Here is a 24859-nt window from a genome sequence, read left to right as displayed (position 1 = left end):
TTGGGACACACACGTCCCACCTATAGGAGGTCTGAATGAAGTTGGGGTCCTGGCTGTACCCCCAGTGGGGGTGGGGCAGGGCAAACGGGAAAAGGCTAGAGCCCTAATGGGGCTGCGAGCTGCTGGCCAGGTTGGGAGGGTCAGGACTTTGCTAGGCGAAATAGTCTGCAGAGGACGCCTTGCTGATTGCTTTTAGTGTGTTTTGTGCCCGGATCTTTAGGGGTCGGCTACGGAGCGGACCGGAGGCGCGGCCGCCAGATCTACTCGCGGTACCAGACCCTGGAACTGGAGAAGGAATTTCACTTCAATCGCTACCTAACGCGGCGCCGGCGCATCGAGATCGCCAACGCGCTTTGCCTGACCGAGCGACAGATCAAAATCTGGTTCCAGAACCGCCGGATGAAGTGGAAAAAAGAATCCAATCTTACGTCCACTCTCTCGGGGGGCGGCGGAGGGGCCACCGCCGACAGCCTGGGCGGAAAAGAGGAAAAGCGAGAAGAAACAGAAGAGGAGAAGCAGAAAGAGTGACCAGGACTGTCCCTGCCACCCCTCTCTCCCTTTCTCCCTCGCTCCCCCCCAACTCTGCCCTAATCACACACTCTGTATTTATCACTGGCACAATTGATGTGTTTTGATTCCCTAAAACAAAATTAGGGAGCCAAACGTGGACCTGAAAGTCAGCTCTGGACCCCCTCCCTCACCGCACAACTCTCTTTCACCACGCGCCTCCTCCTCCTCGCTCCCTTGCTAGCTCCTTCTCGGCTTGTCTGCAGGCCCCTTTCCCCGTCCAGGCCTTGGGGGCTCGGACCCTGAACTCAGACTCTACAGATTGCCCTCCAAGTGAAGACTTGGCTCCCCCAACTCCCTCGACGCCCCCACCCTCGCACCCCGTGCAGAGGGCCAGCACCCGGGCCTGGGGCCTCTGCTTCGGGCCTCAGGGCCCAGCTTGGCAGCCGGGGAGGGCCAAGAGGCCCAAGGAGGGCGCGCCTTGGCTCCACACCAACCCCCAGGGCCTCCCCACAGTCCCTGCCCAGCCCCTCTGCCCCAGCAAATGCCCAGCCCAGGCAAATTGTATTTAATGAATCCTGGGGGTCATTATGGCATTTTACAAACTGTGACCGTTTCTGTGTGAATATTTTTAGCTGTATTTGTGGTCTCTGTATTTATATTTATGTTTAGCACCGTCAGTGTTCCTATTCCATTTCAAAAAGGAAAAAAAAAGAGGGAAAATTACAAAAAGAGAGGAAAAAAAGTGAATGACGTTTGTTTAGCCAGTAGGATAAAATAAATAAATAAATAAATCCCCTCGTGTTACCCTCCTGTATAAATCCAACCTCTGGGTCCGTTCTCGAATATTTAATAAAACTGATATTATTTTTAAAAGTTTATACCGGGAATTCTGTTAATTCGCTCGCCCGCCGGCCTCGGGATGAGAGCTGGAGCAGGCTCCAAGCGCTCCCGCGCCTGCCCGCCGCCTGCAAGCCCACAGCCCTCTGCACTCGCCATCCCCGGAGCCCAGGCGCCCGGCCCCGGCCTTCTGTTGGTTCTCGCGATCGCACTGGAGGGCCTGGGAGGCCTCTCTGAGCTCCTGCGCGGAGCAACACACACACCCTGCGGCAAAAAGACCGCGTAGGATTTTGTTCCGGGGGGAGCCCGGATCAGTCGGCTTGGGCACCAGCCCCACGCAGGCCTTTCTTCCTTTCTGTGGCGCCGGGCTCCTAGGCGTCCGAACCCCGAGGCGCCCCAAAAGACCAGTAAAGAAGCACTATCCAGGCACCAGGGTCTCCTCCGCCCACTCCCGGGAGTTGGAGGTGGGGGGCGCCGTGAGAGCAAGCCCCAGGCCCGCGCCAAGCCGGCTGTTGCGAAACGTGGCGGAGGCGGAGAGCGGAGGGAAAGAGAAGACAGCGGGACTGGAGCCCTGTCGGCAGGGATTGAGCGATTCAAGGACATCTTGAGAAAGAAAGCCTGGAAACTGAGCTCTGGGACTCCTGACGTGGCCGGGACAAAATTCCTTCTTCATTACAGCTCCAGCCGGGCTGATTCCTTACTCTTCTCTCCTCAAACGGGTGAAGAGGCGGGTGAGGAGCGCAGCTGGACCCTAACCGTTTATCAACCCTGGCCTTCTTTCTCCAAGCCTGACCAGAGAAACCTAAGTGGGCCTACGGGGAGAGGTGTTGCGGGGGGTCTCCGGAGGGAAAAAATCCGCCAGAGTGTTCCAGGCCCTTCAGATTCCCTCCAGTACCCCCACCCTCGCCTCCAGCGCCTCCACCAGTGAGGAGGGGGCCTTCTGGCGGGGGCGGAGATTTCCTGGGAAGAAGCAGGCGGGAAAGTATGAGATTTGGGGCTACTGGGGAAGAGGATGGGGCCGAATGGCTGCAGATACCCTGCGAAGGCTACCCAGGCGCCTGCCCTGCCCACCTCCCTGTCCGCCCCATTCCTCTTGGTAGCTCAGAAATTGCTCTCCTGTGGATCTTATGGATTCAGGTCCATGGAAAGCCTGGCCCAGAGACCTTTTCCCCAAAGGTCACAAAACGGGCCTTTTCCTCTGCCGTGCTCACGTAATATTTGTGGAGGCTTCAATCTTGCTTCATGCCCTCAATTAACATCTATTTTCTGTCTAAAACCTCTGACATAGGTACCACATAAGGATCGCACACAGGGAGACAGAGCAGTCCTCTAGACCATTGTCTGCTCTGTCCGTGTCCACGCACACACTTGAAAATTGCCTTGTTGCCACTCTGGGGACCATAGCATGGTGAGGTCTAGCCAACTCCACCTGGCTCCTCACCTCCAGATCCATCCCAGACAGCCCGCAGCACCGTCGGCTTCATGACCCCCCTATCTTGTTCTGACCACTCAGGATCCCTCCACCTGGGCATCCTGTCTATCTCTCCAGAGGCTAATTCTACTTTCTCTTGCTGATAGGCACCTCTTCTGCAGTAGTGGGGCCTTAGGGCCTGCGAGGGACTTCTACCTTTGGTTTAGGGAACCTAAGTTAAACCCCATTGGGTCTCCAGCCTGGACATGGGCCACCCTACCAAACTAAATCTCCTTTCCTCAGCCATTTTTGAAGATTGGAAGACCCTGGCGGTTGGGAGAACGGGGCTATTCATTACAAAAAGCACTCTGTGCATTATAGGTGGGGCCTCATCTTTTCCCAATTTTAAATAGAATTTAAAAGGCTAGCTCAGAGGTTGCTCCAACAACCAGCTTCTCCTTCACAGTGCAGGAAATTCAGCTACCGGAAAGCAAGCTGGTGCTCCAGGATGCAATTCCTCCATATAGGCACCAGGTGTCGCTGTGGGCTTGTTGTCCCGGCTACCCCCAATTCCAAGAACCATTTTTTTTCCCTCCCCCTTCCTTCTTTCTCACTCCCTCTCCCCCTTGGTTGGGCTTTGCCAACATATCGAGATGCGTTTCGCTGGCTTCCATCACTAACCTCCCGGAGGTCATCAAGCCAAATTTATGAGTGGCCGCTCGAGTCACGTGACTCTATTTAAGGCTCCCTTATTTGGGAAGAGCGCATAGGATAAAGAAAGAGATATCTCCACCTATAAATTGTGCACTTTGGAGAACAAAAAAACCCCTCAACTTCAAAGAGTCACAAATCACCCTTAATCAAAAAGGGTGCAGAAATTTTTTGGGCCCTCCCCGCCATGAGCTCCTACGTAGCCAATTCATTCTATAAGCAGAGCCCCAATATCCCTGCCTATAACATGCAAACTTGTGGGAACTATGGATCGGCCTCAGAGGTGCAGGCATCCAGGTACTGCTACGGCGGATTGGACTTAAGCATCACTTTCCCACCGCCTGCGCCTTCCAACTCTCTCCACGGGGTAGACATGGCTGCCAACCCCCGGGCTCACCCCGACCGCCCCGCCTGCAGCGCCGCGGCCGCTCCGGGACACGCTCTGGGCAGAGACGAAGCGGCTCCTCTGAACCCCGGGATGTACAGTCAGAAGGCGGCTCGCCCGGCGCTGGAGGAGCGAGCTAAGAGCAGTGGGGAGATCAAAGAGGAGCAGGCGCAGACAGGGCAGCCCGCCGGACTGAGCCAGCCACCGGCCCCGCCACAGATTTACCCGTGGATGACCAAACTGCACATGAGCCACGGTAAACTTTAGGACTTCATTTTGCGCGCTCGGGTCCGCCTGGGTTTTATAGGCCATGCGGGGCAAATAAAGAAAAAAAACCTGCGGCCATAAATTTTACGATCCAGGCATCAATGGCTCGTAAAACTGTCCACTAAAAGGCTTAGAGGCTGTGTGCGCCCAAATTTACGACGACATAATTGGATCATAGGAACAAAACGTGTATAAAAGGCAATATTCAATTTTTGGGGGAGAGGGAGGGAGTTAAAAAAATAGAGGGATCTGTAGGGTGAGGAGCGCGGGGCTCCCGAGCGGGGATCCCCCCGCTGCTCCCTCCCTCCCTCCCCTGCGGAGCGGGCTCCGCCGGCGCTCGCGGCTCCGGAGGATTCCAGCGACTCGGAAGGGGCGGGAGGGGGGTCCCCGGTGCTCGGATCTCGAGGGTGCTTATTGTTCGGTCCGAGCCTGGGTCTCCCTCTTCCCCCCAACCCCCCGCCCTCAGCCCCTCCGGCTGCAAAGAGAAGGCTGCGGTGGAAAGTTTCCTGCCTGGGCGGAGGCGCCTCTCCCGGGGCTGGGCTGGGCCGGGCCAGGCCGGCCCGCCTGCGGCCCGCGGGGCCTGTCTTGCGGCTCTCGCCTCCTCTCCCTCCGGCCGCGGGTGGGGGGCTGGGGCTGGGGTGGGGACGGGGGAGGGCTGCACGCTATTCACCCCTTCCTGGCTTGGGGTGGGGTTTATGTTCCAGAGACGGACGGCAAGCGGTCCCGAACCAGTTACACGCGCTACCAGACTCTGGAACTCGAGAAAGAATTCCACTTTAACCGCTACCTCACTCGCCGCAGGCGCATAGAGATCGCCAACAACTTGTGTCTCAACGAGAGACAGATCAAGATCTGGTTCCAGAACCGCAGGATGAAGTGGAAGAAAGATTCCAAAATGAAAAGCAAAGAGGCTCTTTAGACTCAGCGGGGGAGGCCCGCAGAGCGCGCCCCTAGCTGGTTCTGGTCCCTGCGCCTTTCCTTTTCGCCTTTCCTCTCTATATATTTCGGGGCGGGGGCAGGTGCTGGAGCACTGGGCTCCCGGACCTCACAGACAAAAGCGCTTTTCCTTGGCATTACGCATCCCTACTGACCCAGGGTTCCCGCAGGGCTGCCCGGGCTGCCCCATCTCCCCTCAGCTCGGCTCAACTCGGTACCCGGGGCCCAGGGCAAGCTCCGTAGGGCTTCCCCGGAGGGCTGCGGCGTACAGGCTGGCGCTGAACGAACCTTGGCCTGGGCCGTCTCTCCGACTCTCAGCCTCAGTGCGGCCCTCCGGAGTTAAGGTGGGCCCGGCCTGCGCCACAGGGCCCTCGCCCAACCCTCTAGCCTCGCCCTCTCCTTTGTTCCCGGCTGGACGGGTTAGACAGCCGTAGGCTGGCGAGTGCCTGGCCCTAGACTCGGGGTGCTTCCTTGTAGCGACTAAACTAGATTTTCACTTATGAATGATTTGCATATGAAAGGAGAACATCGGCCTAGGTCCCCCACGGTTGCTCTATGCTTTCCAAACCTTATCTCCGCAACCTCTTTCCCCCCAAACCCGGGAACCTCCCCAGCCTGCGCCTGCTGCATGCCCTCTCAGGCCGGCAGCCCCAGCCTGCTAGCTAGCTCAACTATTGGGGTTTCCTGACACTGGACCCCAGCAAGTGGTCCTAGAGGCCCTTTGCTGTCCCATAGTCCCTGCCACGACTTTCTGTGCCCTCCTGACCCGTTGCTGTTGTCCAACTATTTATTGACTCTGGGTCCTTCCTGAAACTATATTTTGTCATATCAAATAAAGACGAAGAGAGAACAGGACTAAAGATGCAGTGGCTCCTGTCTGTTTGGGGCATGTATTGGGTAAAATTGTCTAAATGGGCTGTGAGGTGTAGAAGGAGACCCACAAACTTTAAGCCTCCCCTTTAAAACATTTTCTAGCTTCTAGGGGCAGTGAGTAGAGGAAGGTGAAATTGAGTTCCTTTCCTGATCCTTGGCTGCAACACGAGCCTCTGGGGGAAGAGAAGGGCACCTAGGCCTCAGGTACTGGCTTTTCCCATGCTGTGGCTGTCCAAGGCATTCACACTTCTGCACTCCATGAGGCCTCTGGACTGGCAGCATCCCCCACTGTATGCCAAAGCTCCGGTGCAGGAACCAGTGGCTCCGCCGTGCTCAGCCTCAGGCCCTTCTGGGCTTCTGAAGATCTTTCCTGGGCTTAGGTGGTCCCTGAGAGGCCTTGCTGGACATAGAGGGAGGGCTGAGCCCTCACTCTAGGGACACATTTGGTCCCAGAAGGGCCTCTAGAGGGAAGTGGCATTGCTTGGTAAGGGGGTGTTGGGAGAGTTGGAGGAGGTGTGCCTCAGTATCTAAGATACTGGGGAAGAGGGAGCAGGGAGGGCAATCTGCAGCATGTATCAGCCTGGCAGGAAATGTTCAGACTGTTTCCACCACCTTCTAGGGCCTAGGGCTATGCAGGACAATTAACTGGGAAAGGAGCTGCATAGACCAATGCTGGAGTCACGTCTGTTTGCCATCATTTATCTCAGTCTCTGGGATTTTGTGTGGAGGAGAGGATGGGTTAAAGGTGGGGGTGGGAGGAAGCAGATAATTCAGGTAGTGTCTGAGGCTCAGGTCCTTCTCCAGGTTCCTGGGATGGGCTGGGGAAGGAAGCACTTTACAGTAGAAACAAATGTGGGAAGGGTCCATAAAACTTTACTGCATTTCCTCTCCCACCTCTCACAAGGGGGTGATTTCCCCCCACACTAGGCCCCCCACACTGGTGGGGTGAGGGTCTGGAGCTGGGCTGCAGGAGTAGCCAAGAAGAAAGGGGAGCAGAGAGGCTCTGGGGAGGGGCAAGGGAATATTTATGATTATTAATGCTGATGCTCCTTGGATTTATTATAAGTACTAACTTACGCTGCATCCCACTGCCTAAGCTACCCATCAGTCATTTTTTAAAAGACCCAAGAGCCTTTCCTCACCCCATGCTTGGCACATAGGCAGTCTCAACAAATGTTTATTGAACAGTGCCCACAACTGCCACCCTTCCCCTTCGCACTGCACTCAGGCCAGGTTAGGGCGCCTGTTGTCTCTCCTCAACTTGCACACAGCAGTCAACCCAGACCAGCTCGCGCTCTCGCTCTCGCTCTCTCTCTCTCTCTGAAATAAAATGTGTAATTTTCTTCAGGGAGTTATTTTAATTTTTTCTCCATGCTGAGCAAAACTATTGGGCAAGCAGTGAAGCGTGGAGAAGCACTGGCGTCTCCGGTGGGTAACAGTTAACTAAAAAAGAGGCTGTGGCGCCCGCATCAGCCCGCTCCAGCCTCCCAGGCAGCCCAGGCCCTGTGCTTCCTCCCCAGGGGACAGGTGTAACACCCCGGGGGAAAACCAAGGGCTTTGTCATGGATGGGGCAACGTTGGTTAGAGCTGCCAGGCAGGGCACACCAGCCCCACCGTGCACTGACTGCCTCCTCCCGGCAGGGTTTGGGCCTCTCCTTCCCTGGAGGAGCTGAAGGTCTGACTCATTTTGGCGAGGCTTGGGTGGACACAGAGTGCCTGCCTGCTCTCCTCCTTCCTGTCACAATCTGCAGGTCTGCCCAGGCCCCAGCCTCGGCTTCTGCGGCGTCGGCATCAGCGGCGGCAACCAAGCCAGAGGCCTCGTACCTACTTCCCTACACTGGGGGTGTGTAAGGCCCAGATCCCTGATTTCTCCCTGAACAGGGGCTTCTGCTTTGGGACCTGCGGTAGTTTCCCCACCTGCCAGCCTCCTAGAACATATTTCCAGGTACCAGGGTCTGGCATTGCTCTGGGGGAGTTCATGGAGGGGGCTTCTGGGTTCCAAACAGAGACCATGGAGCCTGCCTATCCACTTTGCCCTGGAACCCACCCCCTCTGGCAGCGAGAAAGAAGGGGAAGAAGCATGACTTACCTTCCCGGGGGAGTGGGAAGAGGGGGGACACGGCCCACTCTGAGCAATTAGAGGAGAGAGGAGGAAAAAATAAGAGGACAAAAATATCAACACGACCTCGAAAGCGATAGGTCCTTATGGAAATAAGTAAGTAAATAAATAAATAAGGATCTACCCTCTCCCCGTTCTCCACCCTGCAAGGGGGATGTGGGGGTGGGGCAAAGGAACAGCACCAGGGCCTTTTAGTGTAACTGAGTGTTAGAGAAATAGGCATGGCTTCTATGTGAATTTAGGAGTTTGAAACTTTTGGAGGTTATTTATGTGAATAGCCTGAAGGCAAGCCCGTGAGTGGCTCTTGGGGGACCACGTGATATCATTAAACCAAGTTTTATGGTGTAGGGAGAGCTGACAAACCCACAATATATTTACATCATATATAATCTTAACTGTCCAGCCACGCAGCTGCTGGTGAGGTTTAATGCTAGGACAGAGGGCCTGGCAGTTAGAGGGGATTACGGCGCTGGGGACGATGGTGAGAGAGGTTACATCTTCACAAATGAATCCCAGGCGAACGCTGTGAGTTAATTCTCTTTTTCTCTCTCTCAGACCCTTTCTCCCATTTACCTAGCCACCCCCCTCACTTGATAGAAGGCAGTTCCCACTCATTAGGGGGAGGGGAAAAGGCCTTCTCAGGCTGGGGTGGGAGAAGAGAAGAAGCCAAAGAAGCTGCTGGAAGTAGGAAGATGGGGGAGCTTGTCTACCCAGAGCAGCCCTCCCCTTCCCACTCCTTATTCTCTCTGACTGCAAGTCAACTGGGGTAGAGAGGCCTTGGTTGTTTAGAGTTTTGTCAGGTCTTCCTGACCCTTTCAGTTGAGAAGAAAGCAAGCGGCAGCAACAAGGGTGTTTGGTGTCTGTACGGGTATGTAAACTCTAGACACAAGTTCGAAATGCCTCTGGGGCCCCCTGTTCCAGCGAGGGGTGAGTTCAGCCGTTGGCCAGTGGCCCAGAGTCCACGCAGGGTGGGAAGCTGGGGAAAAGGCAGGGAAGGAGGGTTTTGTGGCTTCTAAGCCCACAGGCTACTGCTGCCTGAACTGGCAAAAGCATCCCAAAGGTGGCTGTTTGAACCCAGAGGTCGCAGAGTGCCCCCTCCCTCCCTCATCACCAGGTTTGGATGGGCAGCTGTCTCATCCTCTGTAGTTTGGCATCTTAGTCCGTCTGGAGCCAGTGTGGTTTCATGCTTCCTTCTCTCCCTCTAGCTGCTTGGGTCTTCCTGGCATTCCCAGCCCTTGCCTCAGATAAAACTAGGCCCTAAGAGCCCTAGAGGTTCCTGCTGTTAGTGGAGTGTAATTGTGTGTTGAATGGGTGAGGGAGCAGAGGCAATGTCTTTGCTAGGCTGGGAAAGTAAGTCCCCCAACCTTAAGGACAGAGTAGCCCCTCGGGGATGGAGCTAGCAGGGCCCAATCTGAGCACTGCACCCTGGGGTCAATCGTAATGCTAGGGCGCTCTTCAGGTGTCTAGGAAGGAGCAGCAGAAGCACTGGGCATGAGAGGCACGTGTCTTCCACACCTGCGAGTGCTATCCCTCCCTGTGCGTCACCGGGAGCTAAGCCAGGAAAGAAACAACATGTGAAATCAGCCTCCTGTACTGGCCAGCCATGAATAGCCAGGGCTTTGGAAGCAGGGCTGAAGGCCAGCGGACCCATAGGGCAACTCCTCCAGGCTGGGAGAAAGGGGTGGGGAGCAGAGGGATTGAGCCAGATCTGCACCTTCCAGAAGGGGGGACATGCCTGGGGAGCAGGGGTGTCTGGGCGCCTGCTTTGTGGAAAGGTGCTGTTGGGGGATGAGGGAATGCTGTTAGCCTCGCCCCTGCTGCTCAAGGGACTGAGGAAGAACTGAGAAGCAGGTAGACTCTGGGAGAATGAAGGGGGTACAGAGGCCCAAATAAATGGAGTCTCAGGTGAGCCCCATCCTCCAGTCTAGGGGTCTCTCACTTGCATGAGGAGCTCGGGAACCCGACATGGACGATTCCCTTGACGCCATCCCTCAGGGCCTCAGTCTCGGCCAAGATTCAGCCTCCCCCACCCTCCTCCCTGATACCTTTATTTCCCTAGGATCACAGGGAATTCTCTCCAGCAACACATTGGAAAAAACTAATTACCAGTTTCTCCCTTCCTCATTACCCGTCCTTCTTGGCTCGCTCCTTCCCTCTAGTCTGTGATTTTGAGGGTTTCTGGAAACTTTCCTATCCAAGCAGCAGGGAGACGGGAGTTTCTCTTGGTCTGTAACTTGACTCTTTCCCTCTCTCCAGCCTCCCCAGGGCTCTAGGGAGCGAGTGCAGTGGTCTTTAATGGGGAATTTAGCCAGGGCCAAAGTCCCACATCCAGGCAAGACTCCACCCTGACACTCGCCCTGACTCCCAGCCAAATCTCAGTCCCATTCCCTTCCTCTCTGTGTAGACGGGCATTCGAGGGTGTTTAAAGATTTACACAGCGTCCCTTGAGCCCTTTGATGACTTCTTCACCCCCTTTTCTGTTCTTTAGGCTCAAAAGTTCCACTTAAATACCACCCCTCTTCCTGTGATAATTGATTCTCCTTCCCCTCAAATAGTTTGCCTCAGCTTTTTACTGTTTTGTAAAAACAGTTTCAATTTCCACCTGGAAACAAGGCAAACACAAAGGGGGCCTGAAATTCTTGGTTTTCCCACCTACTACCCTAAACCCGAATTTGGAGCCCCTCTGGATCGGAGGAAGGGCAGGCAATCAGGTACCAAGCTTTCCAGCCAACCTGGAAAGCTTTTAATTTTGTTCCTAGGTCTTTAACCCAAGGAGAGGTCAAGCAACCAATCAGAAATGCACTAAGCAGGGTCACATGGTCCCCATCAACCAATCAGCAAAAAATACTTGGGTCTCTGTCTCGCTTTTCCCATCCGGCCCTGTTCCTTCCTCCCTCCCTCCCTTCCCACCACAGCCTTAGCTTGTGGGTTTACCGTATCTCAGATTTGGAAGGCTGGAGTGATATCCAGCATATTCTGGCCTCCTCTCTCAGTCCCTGAACCGTCTCAGGAGTCTTTGGTTTGTCTCCTCAATTTCTTACAAAGTTGTGTCTGGGAGTCAATCTCAAATGCACAAGGATGTGAAGTTGTGGGGGCAACCTCTGGATTATTCCCACGTTCGCCAGCGTGATTCTACCCAGTTTTCTGGGTGTTGTAGTTGTAGACTCTAAATTTATAGACTGTGGAGCAAATGCGGATACGAACTCCAGCCCTAAATTCAAATTCTGGCTGTGATTATTCCCCATACACTTACAAGTATTCACTCTTCTGATTTTCATGAGGGCAGGTGGGGTGATTAGAGGAGAGGACTTTTGATTTATCTTTCTGGAAATGCTCCAATAGCCTTTAGCTTTATCAGACTGCCTCAGGCTGATAAAGTTAGGAAGGGAGCAAAAGTGGAGTTTTTTTTGAAAGTTGTGTTTGGTACCTCTCATTTGTCAAATAACTTTGAGCTAGTTAAGGGTTCTGGAAAGGAATGAGCACAGAGAATTTCGACTCTCCTCACTCTCCACATTAAATAGTTGATGGATTTGTTTAAACCCCTTCCTCTTCCATTCTTTTAACAGGATATAATAATAGTAATAATAATAATAGACTAGGTGATGATCCTATGTCCTGGCCAATAGCCATCAGAAGGTACAGCTACTGAAGGTGTGGATTTCAGTGTTTGAGTTTACATGGATTAGACCAAGAACAAACAATAGGCGAGAAACTATTGCTGAGTAGGAGCATCTGAGGCACAGGGAGTGCACATCTATGACAGAAATGCTTGTGTTTCCTGAAAGCTTGGGCTGGACCCTGAGTCAGTCCACTGCTGGGTCCAGACCCGGGCATTCTCCCCCAACTCCTTCTCCAGAGCTTTGTTTCAGAGTGAATTTTCTGGTTGGATTCTCCTCCCCTTCTCTTCCTGATCTCTTGCCCTCTTTGAGCTAAGGGGCAGGAGTTCTGATGGACTGTGCCACCTGGACCTCTAAGCCCTCCCCTGGGGGCATTAAGAGCACAAGAATGGGAAGGATAGTCCAGACTGAGCTGGAGTTTTTCAACACCCCCCTCCTTGTTTGTCTTCTGGGTGGAGCTGGTTTGGGGACAATGCCACAGGCCAGGTGGGAAGGATAAGGATGACAAGCCAGAAAAAGAGCAGCTCTTCTCAGAAGTCATTGATCCCTCACTTCCCAAGTTACCTTCAACCACACGGCTCTATCTGCCTCTTTTGAGACTAAGTTTTGCTCTTGTTGCCCTGGCTGGAGTGCAATGGTGCACTCTCGGCTCATCACAAACTCTGTCTCCTGGGTTCAAGCAATTCTCCTGCCTCAACCTCCGAAGTAGCTGGGATTACAGGTGCCCACCACCACACCCAGCTAATTTTTGTATTTTTGGCGGAGACGAGGTTTAATCATGTTGCCCAGGCAGACCTCAGGTAATCCACATGCCTCAGCCTCCCAAAGTGCTGGGATTACAGGTGTGTGCCACCGCATCCAACCTTTTTTTTTTTTTTTTTTTTGAGACGGAGTTTCACTCTGGTTGCCCAGACTGTAGTGCAATGGCAGGATCTCAGCTCACTGCAACTTCTGCCTCCTGGGTTCAAGCAATTCTCCTGCCTCAGCCTCCTAAGTAGCTGGGATTACAGGCATGTACCACCACGTCTGGCTAATTGTGTATTTTTAATAGAGACGGGGTTTCTCCATGTTGGTCAGGCTGGTCTCAAACTCCTGACCTCAGGTGATCCACCTGCCTTGGCCTCCCAAAGTGCTGGGATTACAGGCATGAGCCACCGCGGCTGGCCCCATTTTCCTCTTTTATGAGTTAGGATTAAAGGACACACTTAGTCTTCCCCAGTGAATGGTGTGGCAGTCCACACTCTCCCCTCAGTGTGGACTTCTCACACTGGGTACCAGTTCTCATGAAGAGTTAGGAAACAAAAATGCGAGAGATTGGTTCCATCCACACAGGCACTGGGAAAAGAGATTTTATGAGTGCCTCGACCCCTCCTAATATCTAGGTAAACTTTCTCTTTTTGACTATCGCTCTTCTTCCATAGCTGCTTTGGACTGAGTTTTTGAGAGGGGGAATGCCGAAACATCATTGTTCTATGATTTAATTAGGTCTTTTTTGCTGAGAAGGCAAGTACCACCACCCTGAGCCTCTTCTTTAGTGGGACTAGGACCCCTGAAGCCCTTTGAGGTAAAGAAAGAAAATCTGGAATCAGGATGCCAAACTAGGGTTTTGGGGTGAGGGATTCAATTTAAGGAGAAGACAAGGCTATTTGACAGCCAAGAAAGTCACATCCTTTCCTACCCCTCCCCACTTTTATTGGCTGCTTGTGACCCAGATTGGTGTCTGTTCTGATAATATCTCCGCTAGCTGCTTTGATGGGGCCCAAGGAACCCAAGGAATTGCCAGACAAGGTCTGGGCTGAGGAACTTGGGTGATACAGATCTCTTTATTTTTGAGCCCTACACAACCCTTGTAATCATCTCCCTCTTCCAATCCTAAGGTTCACTGAGAGGCAAAAGGGGAACAGAGATACCTCAGAGGAAGCGGTGTGGCTGTGCAATGTGGGACTTGGGAAAATTGAACTCGGTTATGCAGGACCTTCTTCAGCCTCTAAAGACCACATTTTAGCAGCTATGAGAAGAGGTTGAACACTTGGGCTGGGCCCTGAGCCAGTCCCCTGCTCCAGGCATGCTAGGGAGCCAATGCAGGGAGAAGGCTGCTTCTCTACACCTGCACACATGTACAGAAAAAATTCTACAGAGATCTGCAACCCCATGTGGGCTGGCTGAAATGAGTAGCCTGGTCACCTAGGACCCTTTCAGTTCTGCACCACAGGTCTGAGGGAGGCAATTCAGGCTTGGTTCTTCCCTAGGGTTCATTTCCCCTAGTTCCTGGCCCTGAACACCAGAATACTTGAACACACAGAAATACATATATGTGCCCAAGGATGGTATGGTAGAGGTCAGAAGCCTGGGCTGGATACAGTAACCAGCATGGAACCAACTTCCCACTCCTTCCCTCCCACTCCATTCTTCCCGTCAGCCCAGCTTCGAAACCATTTGTCCTCCCTACCCTACCCCCACCCCTCAAACCCTGAGCAGCTGTTGAGTTTCCTTCCTTCTGCCTTTCTGGAAAACCCAAACCCTAGAGTTGACTCCAGGGATGGTGGCAGCCAGGCTTTCTGTGATCAGTGTCGTGTTGTCCCAGATTGAGTTGTTGGGAGTTGGAGAGACATGGAGGGTCTAAACAGGCCAGAATCTTATCTGATCTAATCCCCCTCTCCTGCTGTTCCAAGCTCAAACTCCAAACTCCTCAGGGCTCCCTTGCTCAGACATTAGAAAGAAATCTTGTCTAGTAAATACTTCTTTTAAAAGTCAACTTTCTGGCTTGAAAATACAGGGTGTGTGTGTGTGTGTTTGTGTGTGTGTGTGTGTGTGTGTGTGTAGGGAGTAGTAAGGGTCAGGTCTTTCATTTTATGTTGTGTCTCTCCCCATCCCCTGGGTGGAGGATGGGGACATGGGCTGAGGTTTTATTGAGGGTGCTTTTCCTGTTGGGAGTAAAGACAGGGTCGTAAACACCTAGAGGAGGGTGTTTTGATCTGGTAACTTCTCAGGAAGTAGCATCTGAGGTTTTGCTTTGTAAATCACTCTCCCCCAAAGCAGGCTTGGTAGATTGGATTGCACTTCCCCAAGCCCACCTGAGGCCCCGCCTTGCCTCCCTTCGCCAGTAAACTAAAGGAGAAATATAACAGAGCATCTGGAGTCTTCAAAATCCTTTGCCTCCAATTTCTTTTTTAAAAGGCTAGTTGGTGATTTTTTTTCCCCTCAAAGTTTTCCCCTAAAAAATAATGCAGCCTTTCATTTCCTTTTGCCCATGCAGTCCCTGGTCCCCCAACCCCTCAATCACAAAGGAACTAACATTGAAGGTAAATAGCTTCAGAGCCTGGCTGTAGATAGCAGGACTCTTCTGTTCTGGGGCTCATCTCTCCCTGTCACTCTTTCCCCAAGCCCCAAACCCCCTTGGACAAGGTAGAACTTCAGATGTATAAGAGAAAGAGTTCATGGGAGCTAGGAATAAGAGGAGATGGGAGGGGGGCATAGGGGAACCCCATCATGTACTGCTTGAATGGAGGGAGCTCTGCAGTCTGTCACTGGGTTTTTTGTAATTAAGACATGGGTGCAGGTTGTGTGTGTGTGTGTATGTGTGTGTGTGTGTGTGTAAGCCCCCAGCAGTCTCACATCTCTATCTACCAAACAAACAATATATTTTACTTAAATAGCTCCATTTCCTAAAGATAATGAGTCTTCCCCTCCTAAGGATCCCCCACCCCCACCCTGGCAAGTCCCTCCTTTGAGCCTGGGGCTAAGGAGCTGAAGGAAAACGAAGTTCAGAGCCCTCTAACTCAGCCTTAGTTCAAGCCAGTTCAGGTCAGGAATCTTTCAGACCCAGGCATCAGGGCTTATATTCATTGCCAGTAAAATGCCCCTATATGCTGGAAATATGTCATAGATTATATGAGTTCCTGGGCCCTTTTAGTACTTGTGAAGGCTCTAGTCCACCCTCATTTCTTTCTCAGAGAAGCCTGGACTGGGATACCCCAAACCCACAAGCACTAGAGATTCCTCTTCATTCCTAGGACTCCATGCAAATAATCTTCACAGAGAGCTCGGCACTCCTATAGTTATGTATGTGAAAATGTATTTGTAGATCGTTCGTTCTATGTCTATATCAGGATGTATGTTTTATACTCTTTTTTACTCCACGTTTAAATGCAGATTTATAGATCTTTAGATTTATAGAACCATAGTGATCATAATGGTCCTCGGTCGAATTCCTGTGTGCACTTTACCAATCTTTCTATAGTGGTTGGATGTATATGCTAGGATGTATTGGTACAACTCTCTTGAAACACCTAGTGAATAGTTGGGAATTTTTTTCTTGGTTGGAAAGAACTATGTGTGTGTTCAATGTGCATTTTGAAAATTTTATCTAGATTTATGCAAGGATCCTAACCCATAAAATAGCTACATATTGAAGCTACATATTTAGAAGTCTTTAAGTCTTTGCATTTTTGCTGAAAAACTTACATGTTTGGACATATGTTTAGGGATGGTTTCATAATGCATGCATCTGTGTATAGGGGCATAGATCTCCCTTCTAGAAGGACTTAAACTTACTGCATCTCTCTGTCTCCCTCTCTATCTCTGCGTCTGTGATATACAAAAACATTAGGTGAGTGGGTGTAGAGAACAAATATATTTTGGATGTTTAGCTTATTAAAGCAAGTAATTCTGTCTCTATTTCCAAGACTATCTCCAAAGCTAGTCCCACTGAGTTATCTGCCCCCAAAAACCGACTCTAAGGGTCATAGCCTGCCTCCAGGCTGCCTCTGTGACCCAAGATCCAAGCCGAGGCTCCCTACCTCTCAAGGTAGCCACTAAAAGGAAGGGGGAAAGAAGGAAGGGGAGAGTCCTCCAGCCCAGTTCCTCTTGGATCCCCAGGGCTAGAGGCTGACAGGGGCTTGTAGGTCTCCCTACACCCCCAACTGGGCCTTTGAAATGTGGGGGAAAAGGGGATCAAGTCCCCAACAATTTTTGTAGGGTGCCCAAATGATGCCAGTGTTATTGCACAACTTATAGGTTCCTCCTTCCCAGTTGTTCTTGGTGCCCAGGGCCCAATTAAGCAGCCGCCTTGCTCCCAGCAACCCCGCTCTTATCGGCTGGGATTGATGCCTCAGCGGCTCCTGTATATCATTTCCAAGATTTTTTCTGTCCAACTCCTCGGCTCCTTTGGCTTCCGCGGCTTTGACTAATGATTGCTACAGATGCCAACGTCTCCAGAATCCTAATAGCCAGGCAGGCGGACTCTTATTTATCCGGCAACATTGCTGTGGGGGAGGGGGCCTGGGGGGCAAGTATTGGGGTGTCGTAGGTCAGGGGACAGGGAGAAGGTTGTGGCCAACTCAAGTGTCACTGAACTTCTTCCCAGTCAGAAAGACATTCCCAATCCCCTTCTGTCCTTGTATATATATATATACACACACTGTTAATAGTAACTCATTGCTGCCTCGTTAGAAAAGATCAAAGAATGAACACAACGTAGGAGAATAAGCAGAGCAATGTTTATTTGTTGTAAATAAATGAGAGATTAAGTGGAAAACCAGCAATTTGGGGAGGAAAAAGAGAAATGGAAAGAAGTCAGCTACAGTGGGAGAAGGGGCTCCTTTTCTTCATTTCTTGTCTTCCCCTTTCTCCTCTAACCCTAAGTCTACTCTTCTCATCAATTTCTCCCCTCTTTCCCTTCCTTCGCCTCACCTTCAATCCCTCGGGTGGAGGGGCTGAACAGCGTGTTCCCGGGCGGAGGTGGGCGCAGCCACCCCAGGCTGCTGCAGGGTGCCCGCTGAGGCTGCCAGGGCGAGGGGGCCTCTGGGCTGTGGAGCGAAAGTCAGATCCACCGCCTACTGCGGGGTAGGGGCCGCAGCGGGGTGGTCCCTCTTGCGCTGACTGGCGTAAAGTTGTGGCCGAATTCGCGTCTCCTCTGGTGCTTCTCGCCCGCCAGCGCAGGGCCCAGGTGTCTGGGGCGAAGGGGAGCTCCCCCGCAAGCCTGGAGCCAGGCGTCGCGCTTCTTCCGGGCTCAATCCAGACCTTCCAACACACACCTCATTCGGGGGAGGAGAAAACCACAGAACCGCGGAGAGCCCAGCTCTGAGGCCAGGCCTGAAGGGATAACTCACACAGGGAACGTTTTCCTATCAGAGAATAATGGAGCACAGAATAATTCAGAAAGCGAGTGGGCAGGACCACAGCCTGAGAGTCCCGCGCCACCGGGCCGCTGCAGAGCCGGTTGCCGCCCGAGCACCGAGGCAGGACCATTTCGCTGGAATGTAGGGCGAGGCCGCAGCCCGCCCCGGACCCAGGCCGCGAGGTGCGCGCCGGCAGCCGAGGGGCCGCCTCTAAATTACAGCCCGCCGGGAAGACTCGGAAATACAAAAAGGGAGCCGAAAGATTTAAACAGTCGGAGGGAGAGGCGTCCCGAGGCGGCCAAAGCGGAAATCAATCACGTAATTAAAACAGGGAGGGGGCGAGGCCCGAGGCTGGGGGTCCCGGGTTCGGAGGAGGGGGCCAAGGTGCAGGCCCAGGCTGGCGAGCGGCTTAGGGACGTGGCTTGCCCGCCAGGAACAGAGCGCGCGGAGGGGCTTCGGGGAAGTTTATAACACATCGCTATTGATTCCCACTTGGCTGGGAAGAGCAGACTCTGGTGCCCTCTCCCAGGCCAGACCCTGAAACCGTCGATGACCCTTTCTCCGACTTTCCCATTTTTGTGGGGTTGAGACGCGCAATTGCAGTTGAAGGCCGTTCCCCAGATCCCACTGGTGCCACGACTTTGCCAAGGCAAGTTTGCGAACCCAAATGGCATCAAGATGCTGCCTCTGGGTTTGAGGGGATGGAGGGAGGTGACACTTCAGTTTCAGGCACTTAGAAATCTCTCTCGGCCTTGATTCCTCCAACCCAGGATTCAAGGCATGCCGATCTATGGGCCGAGGCTTGGAAGGGGTGTGCGAGGCAGACGGGGTTATTAAAGAAGGAGCTTGGGGCTGAGCAAACTGGATCCCTTTGGGCAGGAAAGGAGAAAGAACAGTTCCTGGAAGGGAAAAAAAGGCACCCCGGGAGCTGTGTTTGGTGAGGGGAAGATGTTCTTATTATTGAGGTTAATCATGGTAATGATCTGATATCGCTGGGTCAGCCCAGGAGACCGCGCTCTCCAAAGTTCTTTCTCACAGAGGTTTCTCGAGGAGTCAAGGGTTCTCCAACTTGACTGTGGTTGGGGAAAATAAAATAAAGCCCTCCAATCCCTTCCTCTGCCTTTTCCTCTCCCTCCCTTAAAAACTCCAGAAAAAGGGAAAGCTTATAAAATCTCCAACACCCCACTTTTTCCTCGACTCTCTCCAGTTTACTAAAATGCATAGTCTTTGGGAATTGAGCTTTTCTGGATCACCCTTCTTGAGAAGCAACAGAGGGGACCCGACTGAGTCCCCATAAATTCTGACGCTGACCCTGGAGAGGACCCAGGATTCCCTTGCCTGCTATAGAATTCTCTCTCTATCCTTAGCTTTTCCCAGTCTCTGCCTTCTTTGCTCTTGGGTGCCTAATCTCATGGGTCTCTGGCAGTTCAAAGGCCAAGAACAGATTAAGGCACTTTGAGATACCCTCATAAACTCTTAAAAGTGTTTCCAGCTTCCTGTCATCTCTTTAATACTGGGAGGACCAGGCCAGGGAGCCCTCCATAAACTAACCTAAGGCCAGCCTGGTTTCTAGATCTTTTCAAGCCAAATTTAGGTTCCTTGAAAAATAAAACTTCCCCTCCCCAGCAAGAAATTCAGGTTACAAACCGTCAGCAGAGCAAGGTTCCTGCATCCACACATCAGAAGTTTCAGCAACAATTTTCATAATATGAAGAATTAAAGCTTGCATCAAAGTTAGCAAGAGACACCCCAAACCAAGTTTTAAAAAGCAGTCTTGAAGAGGGGTGGGGGTCAATGAGGCTGGGATGAGGGAGGAAGGTGGTGGGGAACCCAATCTCTAACTAACAATTTCTCCAGCATAAAAATGAAACATCAAATTCGTTAGCCCAGGGCCTTCATTTTTCCCCTTCCACATTATAACTAGTTATTGAACTCGCTGGAAGATCTAAAGGCCATTTGCGAAGAGACAAATTTCAATGGAGTTTCCTCATCAATAACCCCATGGCAGTGACCTATTGGAACAAGTCAAACACCCGAGGTGAAATGCAGGTCACTCTGTCTAACCAATATTAAAATGCGGCCACTTTTTAAAAAGCCACTTTAAACGAGATTTAAGGAAAATTGAATTCCAAGGAAGGCAAGGCAAGGCAGGGGAAATCCATGAGAGGACCTCGCCTACGGTCTCCAAACAAACAAGAGAAATTCATCTTCAATATTTTTAAAGGGGGGCAAATTAACATTCCATGATTGTTTTTTTTTTTTTTTTTTTTTGCTAGACTATAAGCTATTCCAGGAGAAGAAAAAAGGTTGAATATTTTCTGGTGACACATCCAGGTTATTAAAATCATTTTAGACCAATTCATTACTTTTACTGACAAGAGATTTAAGAAAAAATCAATTAAGCATTTGCATATTCTTTTGCATACATTAGCCCTCTCTGGGGCATTAGAAAGGGACACACACACACACACACACACACACACACACACGAAAAAAATGGGATATGAGCCTTGATTTAGTTTGGGGTTTTCAAGTTGCCCAAAGGAAAAAAAATCAAAATGAAATGAATTGCCTGATTGCATACCATCTAAAAGTCAATTTATATGAGTGAAAGGAAACAGACATGTTGCAATTTTTAATCCCTAAAACAACAACAACAACAACATTCACACACATAAACCCTGCATTTTAAAGAGTAGGGAAAGGAATGACCCTCATTTTCCTTCCCTTTGCCCTCCAAATCCTGAATTGGTTCGCCCATTTATTTTTCTCCCTTGGAAAAATCAGAGAGGGGTGAGATTTTAATGCAGCAGAGAATCTGTGGAGCCGCTGAGCTCTCTCAGCCAGCAGCTTGTTACTGGGGAGGGGAGGAATATGGGTTATCCAACGGTCAGTATGGTAATCCAGGCACAATAAGGCCTCACACACAATGGACACATATTTTTCTTCAGCGATGTCAGAAGGGAAGCGCTTTGTAACTGAAACGTGTTTCCGAAAGAGAAACCAAATTGAGATTTAAAAAGGAGATGGGGTGGAGGGGCCATTGCAGAGAGCATTTGGATGCTGGCAAAAGGTAGTCAGAAAAAATAAAAATAAATAAAACTGGGGCAAAGTAAGGTGGAGGACAGGGCAGAGGTGCGGTCCCTGGGCCAGCAAGGCGGGAGGCAGGAGGGTGAAACACAAAAGAAGACAGGACCAGATACAAGGATTCATCACAGATGAGAGCTGCTTTAGTACCCCCACCCCCTCCCAATTAAGCCATTGCTAAGTGCCAAAGCCCTTCGAACGGATTTTATTTCTGTGCTTGTAATAATATCCAGGTGAAAATGTTTGTGTGTATGTGTGTAGTATTTTACCCATGTGATAGGCGACTTCCTTGCCATTAAGCTATAGGTGCCCAAAGGGAGTTGCTGTTGTTGTTTTGTAAATGATATAGATGAGTGTGGGCACATTTGGGGGAACCTTGGAGATTTCACTTTCTGGATGTGCATGTTGAATTAGCTGCACAAACCTGGAATGAGAACTCTACATATTTATAGCTGCATAAAGAGGCATTTAATATATTAATAAATATTAATAGTGTGCATGCATATATGTTAACCATAATAACCAAAGACAGACTTGACATTCAGTTGGGGGCATCTGAACCCACTGTGTCTACTACTTACACTGGCCCAAAGTCAGTCTCCTTGACCCACCTGCAGAAGTTCAGAAACCTGGCCGGGATGGGATGTGACAGGCAACATATTGGGGAGGACTCCTTAACAAGTCCAGGAGGGTGAAGATTGAAGAAAAGAGGGTTAGGGCCAGGGCAGGGATGGTAGAAGGTGAGTGTGAGGGCTGAGAGGAGGAGAGTCAGGCTCACAGCTCACCTTTCCAGGTGAGGCAGCTGTATCCAGGTACAGGCCTAGAAGGGGGACAGGGAGTGGGGCCCGGTTTCCTCCCTCTTCATCAACCCTCTCCCCACGGTACCAAAGTTTGCTGAGCTTTGGACTTCCCCATGGAGTCATCTGGGACTATAGTTCAGACTTAGGTACAGGATTCAGCACTGGTTTCCCTTTGCCCTCTTCCAGCAATTTTTAATGAACCCACCCCCACCATCAATGATTAAAATAAGACAACCCTCACACAACCCAAACCACTGTTAACCAAGCAGTAGCCTTCCTCTGCCCCCTCACTCACAGTCTCAAGTTCCTCTCCAACCTAATCAGCCTGTCCTCGTATGCAGAGGGTTCCAGACAAGAGTGGGCAAGGGTTCTCAGCCAACTCTGAGAATTTGGGAATCTCCATAAGAAGTGGTCAGCCTCTGGGGAACTCCTGTTCCTTCACCTGGCCAGGTGACAGTGGGGATGGGCACTGTCCTCTTGGAGAGAGAGTATTCAGGGACCCCCAAGCGCCAGCTCTTTGGAAGCTAAGCTCTGGCCCTGCTGAGCCTGGGGTGGGGTTGGGGGCCTAAACATTAGAAGAGGGAAGGCAGGGAGGGCCCAGGCGGGAATCGGCACCCTTTGGGCACTGCCTGTGGTCCAGCTTCCCTCTCATTCCAGCCCTCTGGGGAAGCCCTAATTTGGAAGTGCGAACCCTCTCCAACATCCCAAAGGTGATGAAAAAAGGATGGGAATCTCTTGCCTTCAGTCTCCCTCTCACAAGGGCTTTATTTTTTTTCCTTTTCCCCTCCTTATTCCCTTAATTGCAGATGTTCTAATTAAACCCTCAAATAGTTGTTATGCCGTTTTAAAAGGTACTTATTCAAGTGTCAACCAGGCTGGGCTGGGAGGAGGCAGCGTAGGGCGGCGAATTAAAGGTAGATTGACTAATCACGGCGGCGATCATAATAATAAAATCAGAGGGGAAAAAATCACATTACGACTTTTCGTGGAAAGGAGGGAGCAGGCAGCCAGCGGCCGCCAGCCCCGCGCCGCCGCCGACACAAAGAGTGCGGGCGATTCCGCGAGACTGATTTATGACGTTTTACAGCCCTATAAAAGCTGTAGCGACGAGGCAAGCGCTCCTACCACCGCTGGCAGATTTAGTCTAATAAATAAAACATAAACAGTTAACTTTATGTGTCACTTTTATTGTTATCAAGTAAAATATAGCCGAGCCTCGGCAAGCTATGATTTTAAACTATAATTGTTATCAAGTACAACAAGGGGACCCGGCTCCCTCCCTGGGCTCTCCCCTCTGCAACCCCCCCAACTCTGAGTTATGGGCGATCCGTTAATTGGAATCGGTGGCCTGACAGGGCCACCCCTAGCTGGGGGGGGTGGTGGTTAGGAAAGCAGCTTTTCCTGGCCCCCTCCCTCCTCTATGGCCCTGCCACCCTCCTCCATCAGAGTACTACTGTGAGTGGGTGGCAGAGAGAGGGGAGGGGGTGTGAATGGGCTGGAGACCCCCAAGGCTGGCCCTGCCTCCCCAACTTGGTGAGCTTAGCCTTCCGTTTTTGGAAAGCAGCCTGGAGCTGGCCCTTAGGAATTCGTGTTTACATGTAAACACACGTGTTACATGGATACAGCTCCTAGCCAGAAGCAAGCAGGCTCTACCCACACAGGCCTCCCTATTAGCTAGGTCTGCCCTCTGTGGGGACAGAGAACGAACTCTCAGGGTCTTGGCTGGGCACCATCAGAGGGCACTGAGTCCTGGCAGAAAGCTCTCCTCCCTGCCCCATCTCCTTGGAGATAATTGTCAGAAAATAGCAGGCCGGGCTGAATGGGGAGTGGAAACAGGAGCCAGCAGTAGAAGAGATCCTCTGCTCTGGGGCTGGGGCAGGGAGGGTCAGTGGGTAGCAGGGGAAGGCGAGACTTCTGAACTCTGCTTTTGCCAACCACTTCCTGTCTCTCTTCAGCGGGGGCTCAACCCCCAGACCTCCAGAAATGACGTCAGAATCATTTGCATCCCGCTGCCTCTACCTGCCTGGTCCAGCTGGGACCCTGCCTCGCCGGCCCCATGGCCAGAGGGTTGGGTGAGTGTGTATGGGGAAGAGGGCTGGACTTTGGTATCCTTGGATGGGGGGCACTCCAGGCTCTCCAGCCTCCTGGGCTCAGCCTGGGCCCCTCCCCATCCAACCTCCACTCCAGTCCTCATTCAACTTCCTCTTCCTGCGAAAGAGGGGCGCTGCCCGGTGACCTACACAGACTGAGACACAATCGCCATGAATGGAGACCTCTGGAAAAGCTCAAGAGCCAAGGCCCACGGGGCCCGGCAGAGGCCTGAGGGGAGACCCTGGGCGGGGGCTGAATCACTGCCTCCCGACAGCCCCCCAATGCCCGGGCTTTGGAGGGGAGCCGGGAGCTTCCCATCTCCTTTTGCAGGGGAGGGTTGTCAGTCTGGCGGGATGTGCACTGGCGGCACCCCAACCCCTTCCAGCTAACCCCACATCACCACCACCCACCCCCCAGCACCACCACCACTACACACACAAAAAAATTGGATACATTTTGAATAAAGCGATTCGGTTCCTTATCCGGGGACTGGGTTGCTCCGTGTGATTGGCCGGCGGAGTCACATGGTAAAAGTAACTTTACAGGGTCGCTAGCTAGTAGGAGGGCTTTATGGAGCAGAAAAACGACAAAGCGAGAAAAATTATTTTCCACTCCAGAAATTAATGATCATGAGCTCGTATTTGATGGACTCTAACTACATCGATCCGAAATTTCCTCCATGCGAAGAATATTCGCAAAATAGCTACATCCCCGAACACAGTCCGGAATATTACGGCCGGACCAGGGAATCGGGATTCCAGCATCACCACCAGGAGCTGTACCCACCACCGCCTCCGCGCCCTAGCTACCCTGAGCGCCAGTATAGCTGCACCAGTCTCCAGGGGCCGGGCAATTCGCGAGGCCACGGGCCGGCCCAGGCGGGCCACCACCACCCCGAGAAATCACAGTCGCTCTGCGAGCCGGCGCCTCTCTCAGGCGCCTCCGCCTCCCCGTCCCCAGCCCCGCCAGCCTGCAGCCAGCCAGCCCCAGACCATCCCTCCAGCGCCGCCAGCAAGCAACCCATAGTCTACCCATGGATGAAAAAAATTCACGTTAGCACGGGTAGGCAACTTTGCTTTTTGCTCCCCCCTCCCTC

General features: G+C 52.0%; 3 protein-coding genes across 5 annotated transcripts in view; all 3 read left to right on the top strand.

The window, feature by feature from the left end:
- HOXC6 (homeobox C6) overlaps positions 1-1383 on the top strand; it is a 14139-nt gene extending 12756 nt beyond the window's left edge. For both annotated transcript variants that reach the window (XM_011930478.1, XM_011930477.1), the window contains one exon: positions 221-1383. In XM_011930478.1, coding sequence (XP_011785868.1) covers positions 221-528 — 308 coding nt within the window. In that variant the 3' untranslated portion in view covers positions 529-1383. The remainder of the gene's footprint in view (positions 1-220) is intronic.
- HOXC4 (homeobox C4) overlaps positions 1-24859 on the top strand; it is a 39241-nt gene that overhangs the window by 12756 nt on the left and 1626 nt on the right. The window contains exons 2-3 of one of the 2 annotated variants that reach the window (XM_011930481.1): positions 23628-23744; positions 24381-24825. In XM_011930481.1, coding sequence (XP_011785871.1) covers positions 24387-24825 — 439 coding nt within the window. In that variant the 5' untranslated portion in view covers positions 23628-23744; positions 24381-24386. Of the gene's footprint in view, positions 1-23627; positions 23745-24276; positions 24826-24859 lie in introns of those variants that run through there. The other variant, XM_011930482.1, reaches the window with a different exon arrangement.
- HOXC5 (homeobox C5) lies at positions 3393-5917 on the top strand. The gene is made up of 2 exons (XM_011930479.1): positions 3393-4110; positions 4826-5917. Exons 1-2 carry the CDS (start codon positions 3657-3659, stop codon positions 5038-5040), a joined length of 669 nt encoding a protein of 222 aa, XP_011785869.1. The 5' UTR covers positions 3393-3656; the 3' UTR covers positions 5041-5917.

The sequence above is a fragment of the Colobus angolensis genome, unplaced genomic scaffold (genome assembly GCF_000951035.1).
Source record: "Colobus angolensis palliatus isolate OR3802 unplaced genomic scaffold, Cang.pa_1.0 Scaffold87, whole genome shotgun sequence".
Taxonomy (NCBI): Eukaryota; Metazoa; Chordata; class Mammalia; order Primates; family Cercopithecidae; genus Colobus; species Colobus angolensis.
Note: the sequence above shows the minus strand (reverse complement) of the source record. Positions and strands in the feature narration are given on the sequence as shown.

What these genes read in the sequence shown, in the direction of transcription:
- HOXC5 (XM_011930479.1), top strand. Translation starts at nt 3,657, where the DNA reads ATGAGCTCCTACGTAGCCAATTCATTCTATAAGCAGAGCCCCAATATC. An exon ending in CAAACTGCACATGAGCCACG is followed by an intron (nt 4,111 to 4,825) that starts GTAAACTTTAGG and finishes TTTATGTTCCAG; the next exon opens with AGACGGACGGCAAGCGGTCC.